The sequence below is a fragment of the Haliotis rubra genome, unplaced genomic scaffold, assembly GCF_003918875.1.
Source record: "Haliotis rubra isolate DU_JTF1 unplaced genomic scaffold, ASM391887v1 Scf499, whole genome shotgun sequence".
Classification (NCBI taxonomy): Eukaryota; Metazoa; Mollusca; class Gastropoda; order Lepetellida; family Haliotidae; genus Haliotis; species Haliotis rubra.
Genome location: NW_025767189.1, coordinates 301,098 through 317,941, shown reverse-complemented (window position 1 = coordinate 317,941; position 16,844 = coordinate 301,098). Strand labels below are relative to the sequence as shown.

The window sequence follows — 16,844 nt, the reverse complement described above, 5'->3', positions numbered from 1 at the left end:
AGTATGTTTACAGGTTCATTTCTGTGTAAGATAAACATGCAAAATAGAGTATGACTCTAATAAGTAAGACAAACCTCTGAAGATATAATAGATTGCTGATAATACTGAGTTTAGTGAGTGAGTTGAGATTTATATTCACATCAGCAATATTTCAGTTATATATAACAGATATAACCGATTCTTGAACTCCCTTTTGATCGGTACCCTAAACTCAGGGATGAGAATTTGCCGTGGATCCGCGGAATTCCGAAGACAGGTGAACAGTTAGTATTTTGTCAAGTCACCATGGGCAGCAATGCAGGCTTCAATGCGGCGGGGCATACTACTGATCAAAGAAGTTAGAAAGTCGTGGTCAATGCTGTCCCAATATCGGACCACCTCTTCTTTCATTTCAGCAATTTTGTCAGATTTTCTTATTGACACTTTCCTTCATAAGTCCCCAAACATTTTCTATTGGATTTAGGTCAGGGCTATAGCTTGGCCAATCTAATAATGGCATATTTTGGGTCCGAAACCAGGCCTGTGAATGCTTTGAACGATCTTTTGGGTCGTTGTCTTGCTGGAAAATCCAAAAATGTCCATAGAACACGTGAGCAGATGGAAGTAAATGTCCCTCGAGAATATCTGTGTACCGCTCACTGTTCATATTCCCTTCAATACGCAGAGGGGCGTTGCCCCTAACACAGATATGCCACCCCACACGTTAAATTTCAGACTGTACTTTGGGCGCTGATACAAAGGTTTTTCAGTTTGTTTGGTCCAGAATTTCAGTGTATTAGGAAACTGCCACACAGAACTTTCATCTGAGAAAATCACATTGTCCCAGTTAAAATTTCTATGCTGTAAGCACCAGTTCAACCTTCGCTCCTTTTGTTCAGGCTTCATGATCGGTGATGGAATTCCTCGCTTTTCTGCCAACCCATTGCATGCAGCTCAGTTCTAATTGTCTCCTTTCAAACAGCCACAGTTCGTCTATCAATCATATCCAGCCTTAAGTTTTCTAAACTCCTTCATATGTTTTTAGAAACAAGAATACCAAGCCGCCTCCTGTCACCGACAGTCAATTTTCTGGGCCTACCTACGCCTCCCTGGTGCTCAATGCCATATCCATTTGCAATATTTTTCAAAACACGATAAACAGTGGACAAAGGGATGCCTGTTCTACTTGAAATCACTTTAGCTGATCTGATGTCCTTGTAATAATACTCTAAAATCAACTTCCTCTTCTCAAAATCATCCATACTGAGGATCATTGAAAATGCCGTCTGCTAGCAAGTAAACAAAGGGGGATAACTCTTCACAAACTAATGAAAAAGGATTAACGGAGTTGTCTCTCTTGAATGAAACGAAGCACTTGATAGCTGGTCAAGGTTGTTTATACTAGAAATCCAATTAAACATATTCCTAAAATTCTCAATAATTTCTGGCCATACTATAAGTTCCAGAATGTTGACAAGTTGTATTTACTATGCAGGATTCCTCTCTCACGGGTGGATGACAGTCATACTTAAAACATTAAAAATATATCTACTGTGTCAGTGATGACAGAAACCTATTACTGTAAAGTTAGTACAATCCTTCATATAATGAAAATTGCTGATCCATTTATGGGCGTATTGTATAGCTTCCCTTGAACATACAGGAAACAAGAATCTGGTCAGTTAATATGTACTTTTTTTTTATAACACTTGAATTACAATTTCAGCTGTTCTTCAGTTATGCTCGACATTTTTAGTATGAAGGGAATATTGTGTATAATGGTCTCATGATATAAGCTTGGAATAGCAAGTGTTAGTCATCAGTCATCAGTTGGCTGATAATTGAAAGGTAACTGTAAAGATGTGTAATAGCTTCTACAGTGAGTGAGTGAGTATGGTTTTAGCCTAGTGGTTAATTATAAAGTGTTTGCTTGTCGTGTCGATGACTGGGTTCAATTCCCCACATGGGTACAATGTGTGAAGCCCATTTCTGGTGTCCCCCACGGTGATATTGCTGCAATATTGCTAAAAGTGAAAGCAGCATAAACAGCACTCATGCAGTTACAAAGTTTGTGTCTGCTAAAATTACATTTCGATCAAGTAAGCTCAGCTGGTCCATATGATTAACATTTGATTGTAATGATCTGAAGGGCCATGCTGCAGCCTCAGTCGGTTTTCACATGGACTGGCATTATAAATGTGTCATGACTACAGTTCCTAATTGCTTTGGCTCATGACAATCGTGACTGTTAGTTGATAAAAAGTTTGGATTACCAACCAACGATGAATTTTACATTGTTTTGAGTCCTGACCTTGTCAAGATGTGGGTGAACTGAGAAGAGTAATTGAAATCGGGATTAGGGAGGTTCATGCTTACTAAAATAGTTATTGATGATGAGCCCTTTGGACACTGAATGATTTGCGGAAGGTGAAAAAAAAATTACATTTCAATATTTAATATACAGAACATTGTCTAGACGTACACTGAAAAAACAGTATTGCATTGGTGAATGTTGAACTTCAAAATAGTTCTGAAAGTTGACCTAATGTGCATATATATAGGATTCTCATCCACGTATATGCAATGGACATATCAAATCAATAATACCAGCCTTTACATGATGAAGTCTTTTATAGTTTTTTGTAAAACTTCAGCCAAATTTTCTGTTTCAGAATGACATGTCAGGGTATTGGGTGAGCTAATAACAACAGCAGCAGCAGCAACATCAACAACAACAACAACAGCAGCAGTAACAACAGCAATACAGAATGGGGGATCACCACTTTATCCATGATGACAGCAATGACTCCTTTGGTCCAAAAGGCTCTTTGGACCCAGTTAGAGCAAAGACGTGCTACTTTTACAAAGACCAGGATTATAAATTTGGTGCAGTCAAAGTGGCCGTTAATGAAAAATCATACCGCAAGTTTGATGTGCTCCTCACCGAGTTGTGCCGGAGAGTTCCAGGTTTGAACTATGGAGTCAGGGGAGTGTTTACACCTAGAGGTCGCCACAGCCTCAAAAGTATCGGGGATCTTAGGGATGGTGGACATTATGTTTGTTCAACCAAACGGCGTTTTGCGAAGGGACTTGACCTTGAACAAGTTCACTCTCCCGAGTTGTGGCATCTCAGCCCGAAGCCAAAGAGTGGGATTCGAGAGTACAATAACATACTGCAGGAGGTTGATGTGGAGGAGGGCAGACCAGTCAGACAGCGTAGAATGAGAATGGCATATGGAGCTAACGCAAACAGAGGTCCGAAGAAAGTGACTGTCATGAAAAACCGGGATCCAAGCTTCAGACACATCATGCTACTCAACAGAAGGACATCACAGACGTTTGATCAGGTTCTTTCAGATCTCAGTGACATGTTCAAGTTTGCTGTACGGAAACTGTTTACAATTGATGGACGTAGGGTAAGTGTTGTCTCTCCCAGTATCTTGGCAATGTGTTAGTTACGGAGTCAGGTTTATCTGAAGTACTCATAATGTTACTGTCACCCTCATATATTACTTAAGTCTTGTTTATAGTTCAAGATTTTGTTTCCAAGGAAGCACTACTAGAACCCTCTGGTATGAATGCAATGATATCCCGGAAATTGCCTTCAGATAACTGGTTTGTACCAGATCTTTACAGGCCCATATGTGTTTGTGTACAACAATATCCTGGATATTATGTATTAAATAATCATTTTATCCTTGATCATAAAATGTGTTTGAAGTCCAATGAAATCCTGCTTATTTTTTTTTCAGATAACCGGTTTGAGCCAGATCCTAAAAGGCCCAGACGTTTTTGTGGCTGCAGGTAAAGAGCCCTTCAAGTCTATGCTGACCTTGATGTACAACGCCCCACATCCCCCATCTGAAAGGGGCCCCAGTCATCGGCTAAGGAGCAGGAATCCCACCCGAGACCACATCGGAAGCCGGGTGCGAGAAAGACGGGATCGATTGATACGTACAAGTAAGTTGTGTGTGACTATGACTGTGTATAGTTTTATGCCACTTTATCACTACTTCAGCAATACCCTCCGCCATATAGCTGGAATATTGCTGAATGCACCGTTAAACTAAACTCACTTCAGCAATCCTGCTGTTGGACACCCAAAATGGGCCTCACACATAGTGCTCATGTGTACTGGCACTTGTCATGCAAAAATGGCATGACGGTATTGTCACAACCAGGATTATAACAATAACAGATAGCGTTATTGTTCCGATAGTGGCAATATATACCCTGATTTTTGTGCGTGACAAGCACCTGTAGGGGACTGAATGGACTGATCCGGAGTTCATTATTTACAGACCACTGTCATATAGCTGGAATCAGGGCTGCAGATAACGTTTCAACATCAGGAGTACGTACTGCTAATTTTTTCAATATAGGAGTACTGGAAAACAATAAGAGTACTGAATGGAATTTAATGGAGTATCAGTAATCTTGTGTTTCGTTTCAACATTGCTACTCTTGTGTAAACAGGTCAATAAACAATAAAGCAATACTTTTTTAGATAAATACGTCTGTAAATGATTCTAAGACCGTACTCCATGTCTGTGGTGCGTATCTGCTACGTTTTGTAAATTATTTCCTACCGTATCGTGTTTGTTTTATATCCATACATACGCCTATACGGCCCTTATCTGGAGCCCTGTGGAATATTGATGCTTGATGTGTTAAACAAAAAACGAACAAACAAAACTGAAAGAACTTGTTGGGATTCCATCATAGAATTGTTCTCCAGCCACAGTTGTATTCAGTGACAGAATGGATTGGGCAATCCTAGCCTACTTGGTGACTCAGATTGAGGTATGAGACACTGGACGCTATGTCAATCACTGGTTGATATATTTCAATATTGATCAAGGTTTGGTTATTAAACAACAAAAGACTAAATTTCTTTTCTGAAAGAGGAACAGGCTTAATTTGAACATAGGGTAATGCAGAAGTATATCTGATGTCTTCCTTTCTTTCAGAGGGACGATGGAAAGTGTGGTTAATGACCAATGAGCTTGGCAGTGCAGGCACAGATGCCCAGGTGACCTTGACCGTGTATGGCAAGAAGGCTAACTCCGGGCCCATTCCTCTAGGCTATGCAGATGACCAGCACTTCCAGAGTGGGCAAATTGATGAGTTTGATGTGAGTTCATTTTATTTTCATTCATTGGGTTATGTTTAGATATTCTATGAAGACTGACACTTCTTATGGATGGAGTAGTATTCTGTCAAGATGGACACTTCTTATGGCTGTAGTAGTATTCTGTCAAGATCAATCAGTCAAAAAATAGAAATTAAAAAAACATCTGTCAAGATGGACACTTTTTATGGCTGTAGTAGTATTCTGTCAAGATGGACACTTCTTATGGCTGTAGTAGTATTCTGTCAATACTGACACTTTTTATGGCTGTAGTATTCTGTCAAGATCAATCAGTCAAAAAATTAAAATTAAAAAAAACATCTATCAAGATGGACACTTCTTATGGCTGTAGTAGTATTCTGTCAAGATGGACACTTCTTATGGCTGTAGTAGTATTCTGTCAAGATGGACACTTCTTATGGGTGTAGTAGTATTCTATCAAGATGGACACTTCTTATGGATGGAGTAGTATTCAATCAAGACAGACACTTTTTATTGCTGTAATAGAATTCTATGAAGATGTCTTTAGTGCAGCAAAAGACTTTTACAAGATGGTACTTGTTGTTGCCTTGCCTGGCACATGGAATCATGGGGACAAAATAAGGATCTGCTCTGAGTCAGTATCAATGGTAAACGACAGCATCTGGACTAGCTAGAACAGGCATTATTTGGACTAGTACAAACATCCTGAAGGACATGTGTATGCACGTCACTATGTGGACGCAGTTATATTGGCAACATACGTGTTACGTCAAAGGCAGTGTTGCATATGTTGTCTCACAATCATTTCACCAGCAACTGTGTCACACAGAATCTGAGTGGCAACAAGTCAGAATCTGAGTGGCAACAAGTCAGAATCTGAGCAGCAACAAGTCAGAATCTGAGTGGCAACAAGTCAGAATCTGAATGGCAACAAGTCAGAATCTGAGGGGCAACAAGTCGGAATCATCTATCACGAGCAGCACAGAAATATCGTAGAGAAACAAATAAAGGAACACAGGAAAATTCAAATGTTCCTTTAATATTTTCTTTTTTCGTCACCATCTTTTAATATGGCGCATTCTCTTCCCCTGGGGATACTCCGTCATATCTTCCTACGTAACCTCTGTTCTAATACTGGCCATATTTCCGGTTCTCGTTAAATCCCCTATCGGCAAAAGATCGCAACACGAATTATCTCCCTTCTTTCTATCCAATCAGAACAGGGCATCAACTTAGATTCAACTTGACTAACACAAGCAAATGTGAGGCCACAAATATCCCCCATCTGCCGGGGACTTGTGTTGATGTTACACACAAGACGTTTAATGGCTACCTTGTCCGTTGTCAACGAGGGCGATGGAGACGCCACTGATACGCCATAACATGACTGAGTTCTTTCTAGAAGAAAAATTTGCGCATCGTGCAGGGGAAGAGGTTTAGTTTTCTCGAAGTATACGGAAATTACTGAGGCCTTGCGAATGATCACTTTTGAAACAACGTCGCTGATTGCACAACTAAATCTGATTGCCTCCAATCACGAGTCTTGAACGCTCACACCATGAAAGGGCCGTATTAGAACAGAGGTTCGTAGGAAGATATGACAAGTAACCTCTGTGGGAAGAGAATGTTAATAGCGCTGGAAACTGGAAAATAATAAAGGAATGCTTGAATTTTCCTGTGTTCCTTTATTTGTTTCTCTACGTTATATTTCTGTGCTGCTCGTGATAGATGATTCCGACTTGTTGCCCCTCAGTGTTGCTGGAAAGATGTTTCCAGATGATCATCTATGCATTATCTTAACAAGACCAGCTTGATATCAGTGTAGTTAATTAAGCTTGGTAAGGGTCACTTTGATTTGATTAATGGATACTTAATCTGGTTGTCATGTCAGTGGTTGAGTAGCAGGGATAATGATGCTGATAGTGGAATTAAACATCAGCTCATGACTATGTTCACTGATGCCTCAGTTTGGAAGAGTCAACACATGTCACTGACAATTAAGCCTTGACCCTTTGAGGGATTCTGTTATTGAAATGCATGACCCTTTGATGTTTAAACCTCCAGCCATTAGTTAAAGATGTTGATGGAATTGAGTCGTGTCATCACTGCTGATGGTGGTCACACAAATATATCTATTCACAATGATTTCAATGTTTTACAGCAAAAAACACTAAAAAAAAACAATTTTGGGCATTTTAACACAGAAATGATATTCAGTGAAATTTGTTCCTTAAGTTTACAGTAATGAAAAATATGCATTGATGTTTTCACGGCGTAATACCCATGGATTCTGTTGATGAGGGCAATTCTCCTATTGTTGTTCAATGGGAATTGCTTTCACCACTATGTATGAAGCCATTCCATTCATATATTGATAACTCTTAATGATGTGGAATTCAAGGTTTCCAATGTATTATTTTACAAAATGCCAGGATATTTTCGTAGGCCTCCCTTTGTGAAACACCAACTGGGTTAATATTTGATGTTGGATTGTCATTATTTAAGCATTTACAATGATAAGAAGAAGTTAAGGAATTAAAAATCCATGTCGTCAAAACAGCATGGTTATATGTATAGACATTTGCTTTGGACATGATCTGGCATGGCAGTAATATGGCAATAATGTCTCAAGCTTACGTGTCTAAGTTCATATACATAAATGACTGTCCAGTGTCTCTCAGATAAATATTTTTAAAAAATCAAAAGCTGGGTATAGTCTAAGGGGTGATTATTGAGAGAGAAACAACTATTGCGATAGCAATAGTCTATTGCAACCAACTATTGCAATACTATTGCAATAGTTTTTTTCTCCTTGAATTGTTACATTTGAAGTCATTTCCCAAATGAATGTATAGTTTATATGAAAAAGAAACAAGCTGAATTAGTTTCAGTCTTTTCTAATAACTGATAAGAAACTTGAAACCCAGATTAAGTTTGTTTAAGAGCTAACAGGGGCGGATAACTCTAAATCAAAGTGAACAAATCTGGTACTTCCTGTATTTGCGCTGCACAACGGAAGTCAATTACTAACCTATCGATAGTAAGACATACTATCGATGCATTGATAGTCGTTACTACCATCAATTAATTGCTATCGGAGACTCAACAATTGCAATCCATCGATAGTTCGATGCATCATTACCGCCCCAGTATAGTCATAAATGTTACTTGTACTATACATCAACGTTCACTGGCGGATGCAGATGTGGGACAAAAAATGTCTGAGAATGGTACTTGGTGTCTGAGTTGGTTATCTATATTAAACTATGGCATAGTTTCTTAATGGGTTTAGCACTAGGAGACTGGCCGTAGTCTTGACAAGGAGCCACATACGTAGCTGCATGAATGTCGCTCTGCAAATGCAATAATCTTGAATGTGCAGTTAAAGCCCATTTCACCTCACCACCAGAGGGGGCCTTCCCCTTTCAGTCACCCATTTGTCAGGGAGCCTTCATGGGAGCCATTTGTCAATCACTGTATGTGCTCTTATTCACTTGTGCCTTGAATAGCATGAATTCCTATTTTAAAATGGTTATGAATTTCGATGTATGGTTTCGGAAGACATGCATCAAGTATTTTATCACTGCAATTCTCTTGAATCAAACTTTCATCACGTCTATGAAGTGTCCTGTTTCAGTCACCAGAAAACTAGGCATTACATAGGACATATTTTCAGTTATCAATGCAAACATGAATTTCCATTTAAAATGGTTATGAATTTCGATGTATGGCTGTGGAAGACATGCATGAAGTATTTTATCACTGCATTTCTCTTGAATCAAACTTTCATCACGTCTATGAAGTGTCCTGTTTCAGTCACCAGCAAACTACACATTACATAGGACATATTTTCAGTTATCTCTGCAAACATGAATTCCCATTTAAAATGGTTATGAATTTCGATGTATGGCTGTGGAAGACATGCATCAAGTATTTTATCACTGCAACTCATTTGAATCATCACCTCAATGAAGTGAAACTACACATTACATAGGACATAGTTTCAGTTATCTATTATGATACGGGTCTTGGGTCCAAGTGATGGTTCCGGTGAAATGTTATTGTAATATGGGCGATGACATGTTTTCTGTATCAAAGCAGTTTATTAAAACGTCTAGACATAACTTTGTGTTACTAACAGCTTGAGTCCTTGATACCTTAGGCTAGGATTTTATCTTGAACATCTGTGAAATTGTGAACCGTAATTTACACCTTTTTCAATAGTATGTCTGTGAGATGAGTTTTACTACTTTTGACTGGGGTCTTTCTCTAAGCTATTACTGATACATGATGAAACTAATATTCTATATATTTTCCTAATATCTGAATCCTTATATATTGCTTGTAGTGGTACTAATTAATAATGAATTTTGTATGAATAATTATTCCATGATATATCTTCACAAAGTGTCTCTTTAATTCCCGTTTGTGTTTAGCAGTTTCAGACCTTCAGCAATTTCCATATTCATCACATGTGCATTTCAGTATGAACATATAGCTGTAAAATATAGACATATAGTTCTTTTTAATAGGCTAGATATAAGAAATTGTATGAAATACATGTAACATAAACTTGTATGTTTAGAGCATCAAATCACCATGCCCTTATGTACAACATAGTTTCCTGTAACCTCAGCCACAGAAGTTATATAAATATTTCTGGACAAAACTCTGTGAACTCAACACAGCAGTATTTTTGTCGAAACAGGTTTCTATTAGTTGCTGTAGTTTTGTTGTCAAAACAGATCAGTTTTCTGTATGAATGATCCATCTGATTGTGCATTCAACGTTCCGTTGCACACATCGGTTGTAGGGAAGGTAAACATGCTTGTCTGTCCATGGAGTGTACAAAACCGGTTTGTGTTGCGTCAATCTTGACCTTTCAACTGCATTTGAAGATGAATAAAAGTGTTCTTGTATTATTGCCAACAGGTGTAAACAAACCACAACAGGCACTTACTGTAGTTACTATGCATGAAGAATTACTGCTACCATGTTGTTGTCTGTGAGTGAGTGAGTGAGAGTTTTATTTTATTTTTTTTATATTTTGGTGTAATTGATTAGAACTGGTTCCAGCCGCCTGTGCTGGTTGTGAGGAGACTTGACGAATCTGATGGTCTGGCTTTGTTGTTTTGTTGTCACGTTACCATGACAACATGGATTGTTGCTCCTAACATTAATCACTGGATTGTGTCGTCGGACATGATGATCTTATTTATGGACAAAAGATATTTGTGTGTACAACTTCATCACGGCAGACTAAATAATCATGTCTGGGTCTGCTAAACTAGTGATTGATGACACGAGCATTGTACCATGAGACAAACAAACCAGCTGTTAAACATAGCTACAGATAACTTTTTGGGTCATTGAGTTATGTACCCGCTCTCAATTGGGTATCCTAATTTTCTGTTGAGTAAAAAAAAAAAAAACATATTGTACTCACCTCACTCAAACTCAATAGGGTATTTTGCCATTTTTCATTAATTGTAAAAATATATTAAAGTTTAAATGTTAGTGTTTGTTTTTTATATTTGATCTGTAATATGAGAAACTATAAGAAAGACTGATAGGTTTATGTGGTTAAATAGAACCTCTCAGTATACCTCAGTTATTTTATCTATCCACTGGTACGCAAGGTAAGACTTGACATTTATTGAGTATTTGCAAAAATTCAAGCTTACTTGTACTCGCAATATTCTTAATAGGAATTGAGTTTTCACATAAATATTTGCGTAATTTATGCAGATACACGCAGTTTATCTGTACCTCTGTACTTGGTTTATCAGTACCTCTGTTCTTGGTTTATCAGTACCTCTGTACTTGGTTTATCAGTACCTGTGTACTTGGTTTCTCTGTACCTCTGTACTTGGTTTACCTGTACCTCTGTACTTGGTTTACCTGTACCTCTGTACTTGGTTTATCTGTACCTCTGTACTTGGTTTACCTGTACCTCTGTACTTGGTTTATCTGTACCTCTGTAGTTGGTTTATCAGTACCTCTGTACTTGGTTTATCTGTACCTCTGGACTTGGTTTATCTGTACCTCTGTACTTGGTTTATCTGTACCTCTGTACTTGGTTTATCTGTACCTCTGTACTTGGTTTATCTGTACCTCCGTACTTGGTTTACCTGTACCCCCGTACTTGGTTTACCTGTACCTCCGTACTTGGTTTACCTGTACCTCTGTACTTGGTTTATCAGTACCTCTGTACTTGGTTTATCTGTACCGCTGTACTTGGTTTATCTGTACCTCTGTACTTGGTTTATCTGTACCTCTGTACTTGGTTTATCTGTACCTCTGTACTTGGTTTATCTGTACCCCTGTACTTGGTTTATCTGTACCCCTGTACTTGGTTTACATACCTCTGTACTTGGTTTACCTGTACCTCTGTACCTGGTTTATCTGTACCTCTGTGTTAAATGAATTGGAGATTGAATGCAGGAAACTATCTTGGGAATAATTCTTACCCCAGAGAGCAGTAAACCAGAAAATATTATAAGTATTCCAGAAATCATCTCAAGCAAACCTGATAAAAATACTTTTTGCCTGAGATTATGAAAAAGTACTTGTTTAATATCTTGTGAAAATGGGGAAAAAACAATCATATTTTATTTTTAAATGTCTTGTCACCAACGAAAATAAATTTGTGGTTAGCTCAAAGCTTGGTTATTGAGACAGGCTATGATGTGTTCTCATGGCTGTTTTCTGTCCTTATAGTCCTGGGACGATAGTGTGGGTGTTGTTTGCTGTAATATTGATTTTCATGGCAAGTGCACACAGGTTTAATATACAGGATTTAATTGCTCAAATTTGTTTCTGGAAATAGCACATTTTTAAGTTAAAGGATATGGATTTTTTTTCTTCATATGTAAATTCAAAATTTGTTGTCAGTGAAGCTATGAAGACTAATTATAGAGATATTTTATAAAACTGTTTACAATGCATACATGTTTATGCCACATAGTAGATGATATGAATAATTTTCAGTAGTGGCAGTGTGCTCTGTCACTGTTTAATTAGTACAAGAGCACTACTATGTACTCTTGCAGTTTCAGACCGCCTCCGTGGTGTAGGGGTTAGAGTGTCCACCCGGAGAGTGGAAGGTCGCGGGTTCAGTCCCCGGCCGAGTCATACCAAAAGACGTTAAAATATGGTACTTGTTGCTCCCTGCCTGGCGCTCGGCATTAGTGGGTACAACAAGGACTGGTCGGCTCGGAGTCAGTATAATGAGTCTGAGTGGGGTATTCATGCTTAACTGCGGCATGGTATCTCAGTGAGCTAGCACTATAAAACCAGTTTAAGTCTGGGCTAGTACAAGCAGCTAAACATACACACACATGCACGTCGTCATATGACCGAAATATTCTTAAGTGCGACATTAAACCCCATTTCACCTCACCTTCACCTCATCTTGCAGTTTGGTTGGAAAATATTGTTGTGTTATTTGAAACATTTCTATCACAAACATAATTTCTCAGATTTCTAGAGTCAGGAAAAGGAAAGAAATTGATACTCTCCAATAAGACCATTAATGGTTTGGAAATGTCATTTTGTGAGCTTGACATGTGTCAACTGGATATTGACGGAACACGATAATTTACTGACAATTTATCTCCAGTATCTTGGCATTTCTGCTTGTGGAACACTGTAGGTCAATTTCTAAGCACTGTTGTTACTTTCTCAAGGACAATCAATAGCAGTGTATTGCTGTTGTCAATAACGGTTGCCATGGAGATTTGTTATTTGGCCTTTCCTTCTCAAGCATGCCATGTAACTATGTAATGGCAATAGAGAGAGATAGTTTTATGATACATTTGAGAAGAGTGCAGAAACCGTTATAGTAAGTGGCAGGGAGATTGTTACACTGAGTTTCAGGGAGATTGTTACACTGAGTTTCAGGGAGATTGTTACACCAAGTTTCAGATGATTGTTACACAGAGTTTCAGGGAGATTGTTACACTGAGTTTCAGAGAGATTGTTACACCAAGTTTCAGATGATTGTTACACAGAGTTTCAGGGAGATTGTTACACTGAGTTTCAGAGAGATTGTTACACTGAGTTTCAGGGAGATTGTTACACTGAGTTTCAGGGAGATTGTTACACTGAGTTTCAGGGAGATTGTTACAGGGAGTGGCAGGGAGATTGTTGCACTGAGTTTCAGGGAGAATGTTACACAGTGGCAGAGTGCTGCAGGGAGTGGCAGGGAGATTGTTACACTGAGATTCAGGGAGATTGTTACAGGGAGCGGCAGGGAGATTGTTACACTGAGTTTCAGGGAGAATGTTACACAGGGAGGCAGGGAGATTGTTACACTGAGTTCAGGGAGATTACAGGGAGCGGCAGGAGATTGTTACAGGGAGTGGCAGGGACCTTCTATCAGGATGCAATACTTTATCACCACATTGTAGCTCCAAGTACATATCACTACTTTATATATGATTAATTATCACAGAATACTCTCTGGAGTAAAAGAGTTCAAAGTAGCAATAAATCCATGATCAGCAGATTATCTTACCTTTTCTAGTTTTATCACAAATTGAAATCCACAAACACTAAATCTCTAATGACAACAATTTGCTATCTGGAGTAGTGTCCCTTTGTCATATAAGGATCCACTGTTCACTGTTAGGAATGTCAAATTCCCTTCTTTATATGTGTGCTTGTTGGTTTCAAAGATGTTCAAGTCTGTAATACCCTCACCTTCAGCATTTACAAACTGAATTTACTATTGAGTGAGTGAGTTGGGTTAATATTGCTTTAAACATATTCATATATATATATATATATCACGGCTTGTGAACTTGATGTGGGCGGAAAATATCAAGTCATTGATTCTTACATGTTAAGCATGTTGAGATCCGGGTTAGAATTGATCTTCAGTAACCCATGCTTGTTGTAACAGGATTGGGTGGTCGGGCCGCCTGAGGCTTGCTGACTTGGTTGACACATGTCATCATATCCCAATTGCGCAGATTGATGCTCATGCTGTTGATCACTGGATTGTCTGGTCCAGACTCGATTATTTACAGACCGCCACCATATAGCTGGAATATTGCTGAGTATGGCGTAAAACTAAACTCACTCACTCATTACATGTTTAGCTCTTCGGTGAATCCCACAAGGATGGTTTTGGTGTTGACAAACCTATAAACATGAACTTTGTAAACCAGGATCAGACCCTGGGGTACATTAAAAGTTCAGATTTATAGCGAATGCCCTTGTACGCTGACCACTTGAACTGTAGCTCACAATGTCAATCACTTGATTGTCTAGTCCAGACTCAAATATTTACAATTTGCAGCCATCATTTACTTCAAAAACTACTGAGTTTCATGTTAAATAACAAACAAACATGAAAAATGCAAAGATACCAGGAATATATTAGATTGAAACGTTATAGCAACCCATTTAGTTTCAAGCACTGAGACAGTGTGAAAGAGGTTGATGGTTGCTAGGGTGGTGTATACAAACACCTGGCTCGACACCAACAATGCGTACAATGAAGCTATATTTTCTCACCATAAAAATTTGCATATGTCACTCAGTACATTAGAATACATTGTCTCCAGGTTGAACCATCTTTCATATATAGTCCCAACAGCAAGATTCATATGGAATCGTAAACAAAGCATTAAAAAAAAGTCACTCTATTTCTCGTTTTGTTCACTTTTAAATGCTGATATTCACAGCTGGTGTAGATTTCCCTGAGGTGAGATTAGGTGATTATTTCTCATAGTGCATTGCTTCAAGGCTGATTGGATCAGGTGTGTGAGATCGCGATTGTGTTAACATATCTGTGGAGGTATAATGTGCCCTTGGCTCGTGTTGACGGAACATTAAGATAAAACATTATACTATTACTTCATGCCTGATATGCGGCACTTTTTCTGACAGTGTAAATGATTATTTTACGTGAGATTAATAAATTTGATGTATATGTTTATATACTGAATGTGTTTTCAGCGTCCCGATACAGAACAGGTTCATAACGTAACAACCGGCCATAACTCTGCAGTTTATCAGAGGCTTACGAATGTTGTAGCTCTACAACCGGGGTTCAATTCCCCACATGAGTACAATATGTGCAGCCCGTTTCTGGTGACTGCCACCGTGATATTGCTGCAATATTGCTAAAAGCGGCGTTGAACCATACTCCCTCACTCACTCACTGTATTCGGCATTAGGAATTTAACATTGCCATATTCTAAATGTCTACAATGAATAGAGGGCCATCAGAGGAGACTGGATAAACATGAACCCATTCTGTCATCAGTTCTCAGAAAAACAAGTTCAGATTTGAACTGTTGAAATGAATATACAATATTCCTTTAGACATCTAGCTACTTGTCACTGACAGTGTGCTGCAGCCTTTCTGAACATAATGTGTGCCAGCATTTCGTTATGTTACATTTGGTGATGTTTGGAGATAAAAGTTTTGTGATCTTAATTTTCACCCAAAAAGTTGGTTGTGTGATGAATCACTGGTACAAATATTTGTCTTTTATAAGTTATTACAATGTTCCACTGTTCGTCTGAATATTCAAGAAAACCCTGGATGTTTTGTTAAGCATCTGAAAAAAAAACATGGATATGTACGATGAACACCATTCATTGCAATCTGGATTTGTTGATGTGCTATTTTCGATGGCGTGAAGATGTGTGATCGCACAGCCACTGTTTTTATGGGAGCCACGGATTACCCCGCGGTTTAACCAAATCTGCGGTATCGTGAAGAGCGCTATTGCGAGAGATGACTGTATATGTTTAAAGGTTACATGCAACGTAAAACACAACTTTGCAGATTCTGATACTTTTGGTATGGACTTACCGAAACAAATCATCAAAAATGCAAATTCAACTTATAAAGTTGAAAAATAATGTGATGAAAAAACCCACGCAAAATCGGAGTTCAAACTATTTACTAATTTTCCCCCAGCGTTTGGGGGAAAAGGGGTTTCAACAGCTGGGCTGCGCTGCGCTCATAGCACATGTGCAGTTAAATAGGTTCGCGCAGCTTGGAAGCGGGTTGTCCAGTGAATACTTGGTGAAGGCTTTGGTGTGAGCTATTTTTCTAATGTTTTGTTGATATTTCACAGGCGCGTGCTTTTTATATGTTATGACAGTAGATTACCGATTTAACTGTTTATATAATTTCATTTGTCTATTTCACCATACGTTCTTCTTACCGAGTCACTTTCTCAATTCGATACTTAAAAGCAATGTCATTATTTAGCGTTGACAGAATTTCTAACTGTGATATAGATATGTCGTTGTCACAGACAAAACTCAATGTCTGTTTTATTGACATCTATGTGTCTGCCTGCCAGGGTGACTGTCTGCTAATGACAATATTCAATACACAACTTCGATCACTGACCACATGCAATTTGAACTTAACACCTATCAGGCTATACACCATAAACAAAACGCATTGATTTATGGCCCGAGTTCGGTCTCTGTCACATTATGTAATTACACAGATAGGCAGGTGTGATACTTGTACACATGACATGTTATGATGTCTGTTGATTGCAAAATGTTATACACCAAAAATGAGCATATATTTACAAAACCCAACATCTCTATATATCCACACACAATGAGCCGTGAGGGCATCTGCAAATGAACCAGCCGTTACACTTGAGTAGTAAAGTAAACCCAAGTACACAATATTGCACTTTTGATTTGCGATTGTACGCTTATAATTTTGTTTATATGTTTTTTCATAATCAGCAAAGTATATTATATG

The 16,844-nt window shown here is 38.4% G+C and overlaps 1 protein-coding gene across 1 annotated transcript in view; it reads left to right on the top strand.

The window, feature by feature from the left end:
• Positions 1-16,844, top strand: part of LOC124291640 (lipoxygenase homology domain-containing protein 1-like) — a 114,270-nt gene that overhangs the window by 12,645 nt on the left and 84,781 nt on the right. The window contains 3 exon segments of the mRNA XM_046728690.1: positions 2,652-3,395; positions 3,732-3,939; positions 4,950-5,113. Coding sequence (XP_046584646.1) covers positions 2,748-3,395; positions 3,732-3,939; positions 4,950-5,113 — 1,020 coding nt within the window. The 5' untranslated portion in view covers positions 2,652-2,747.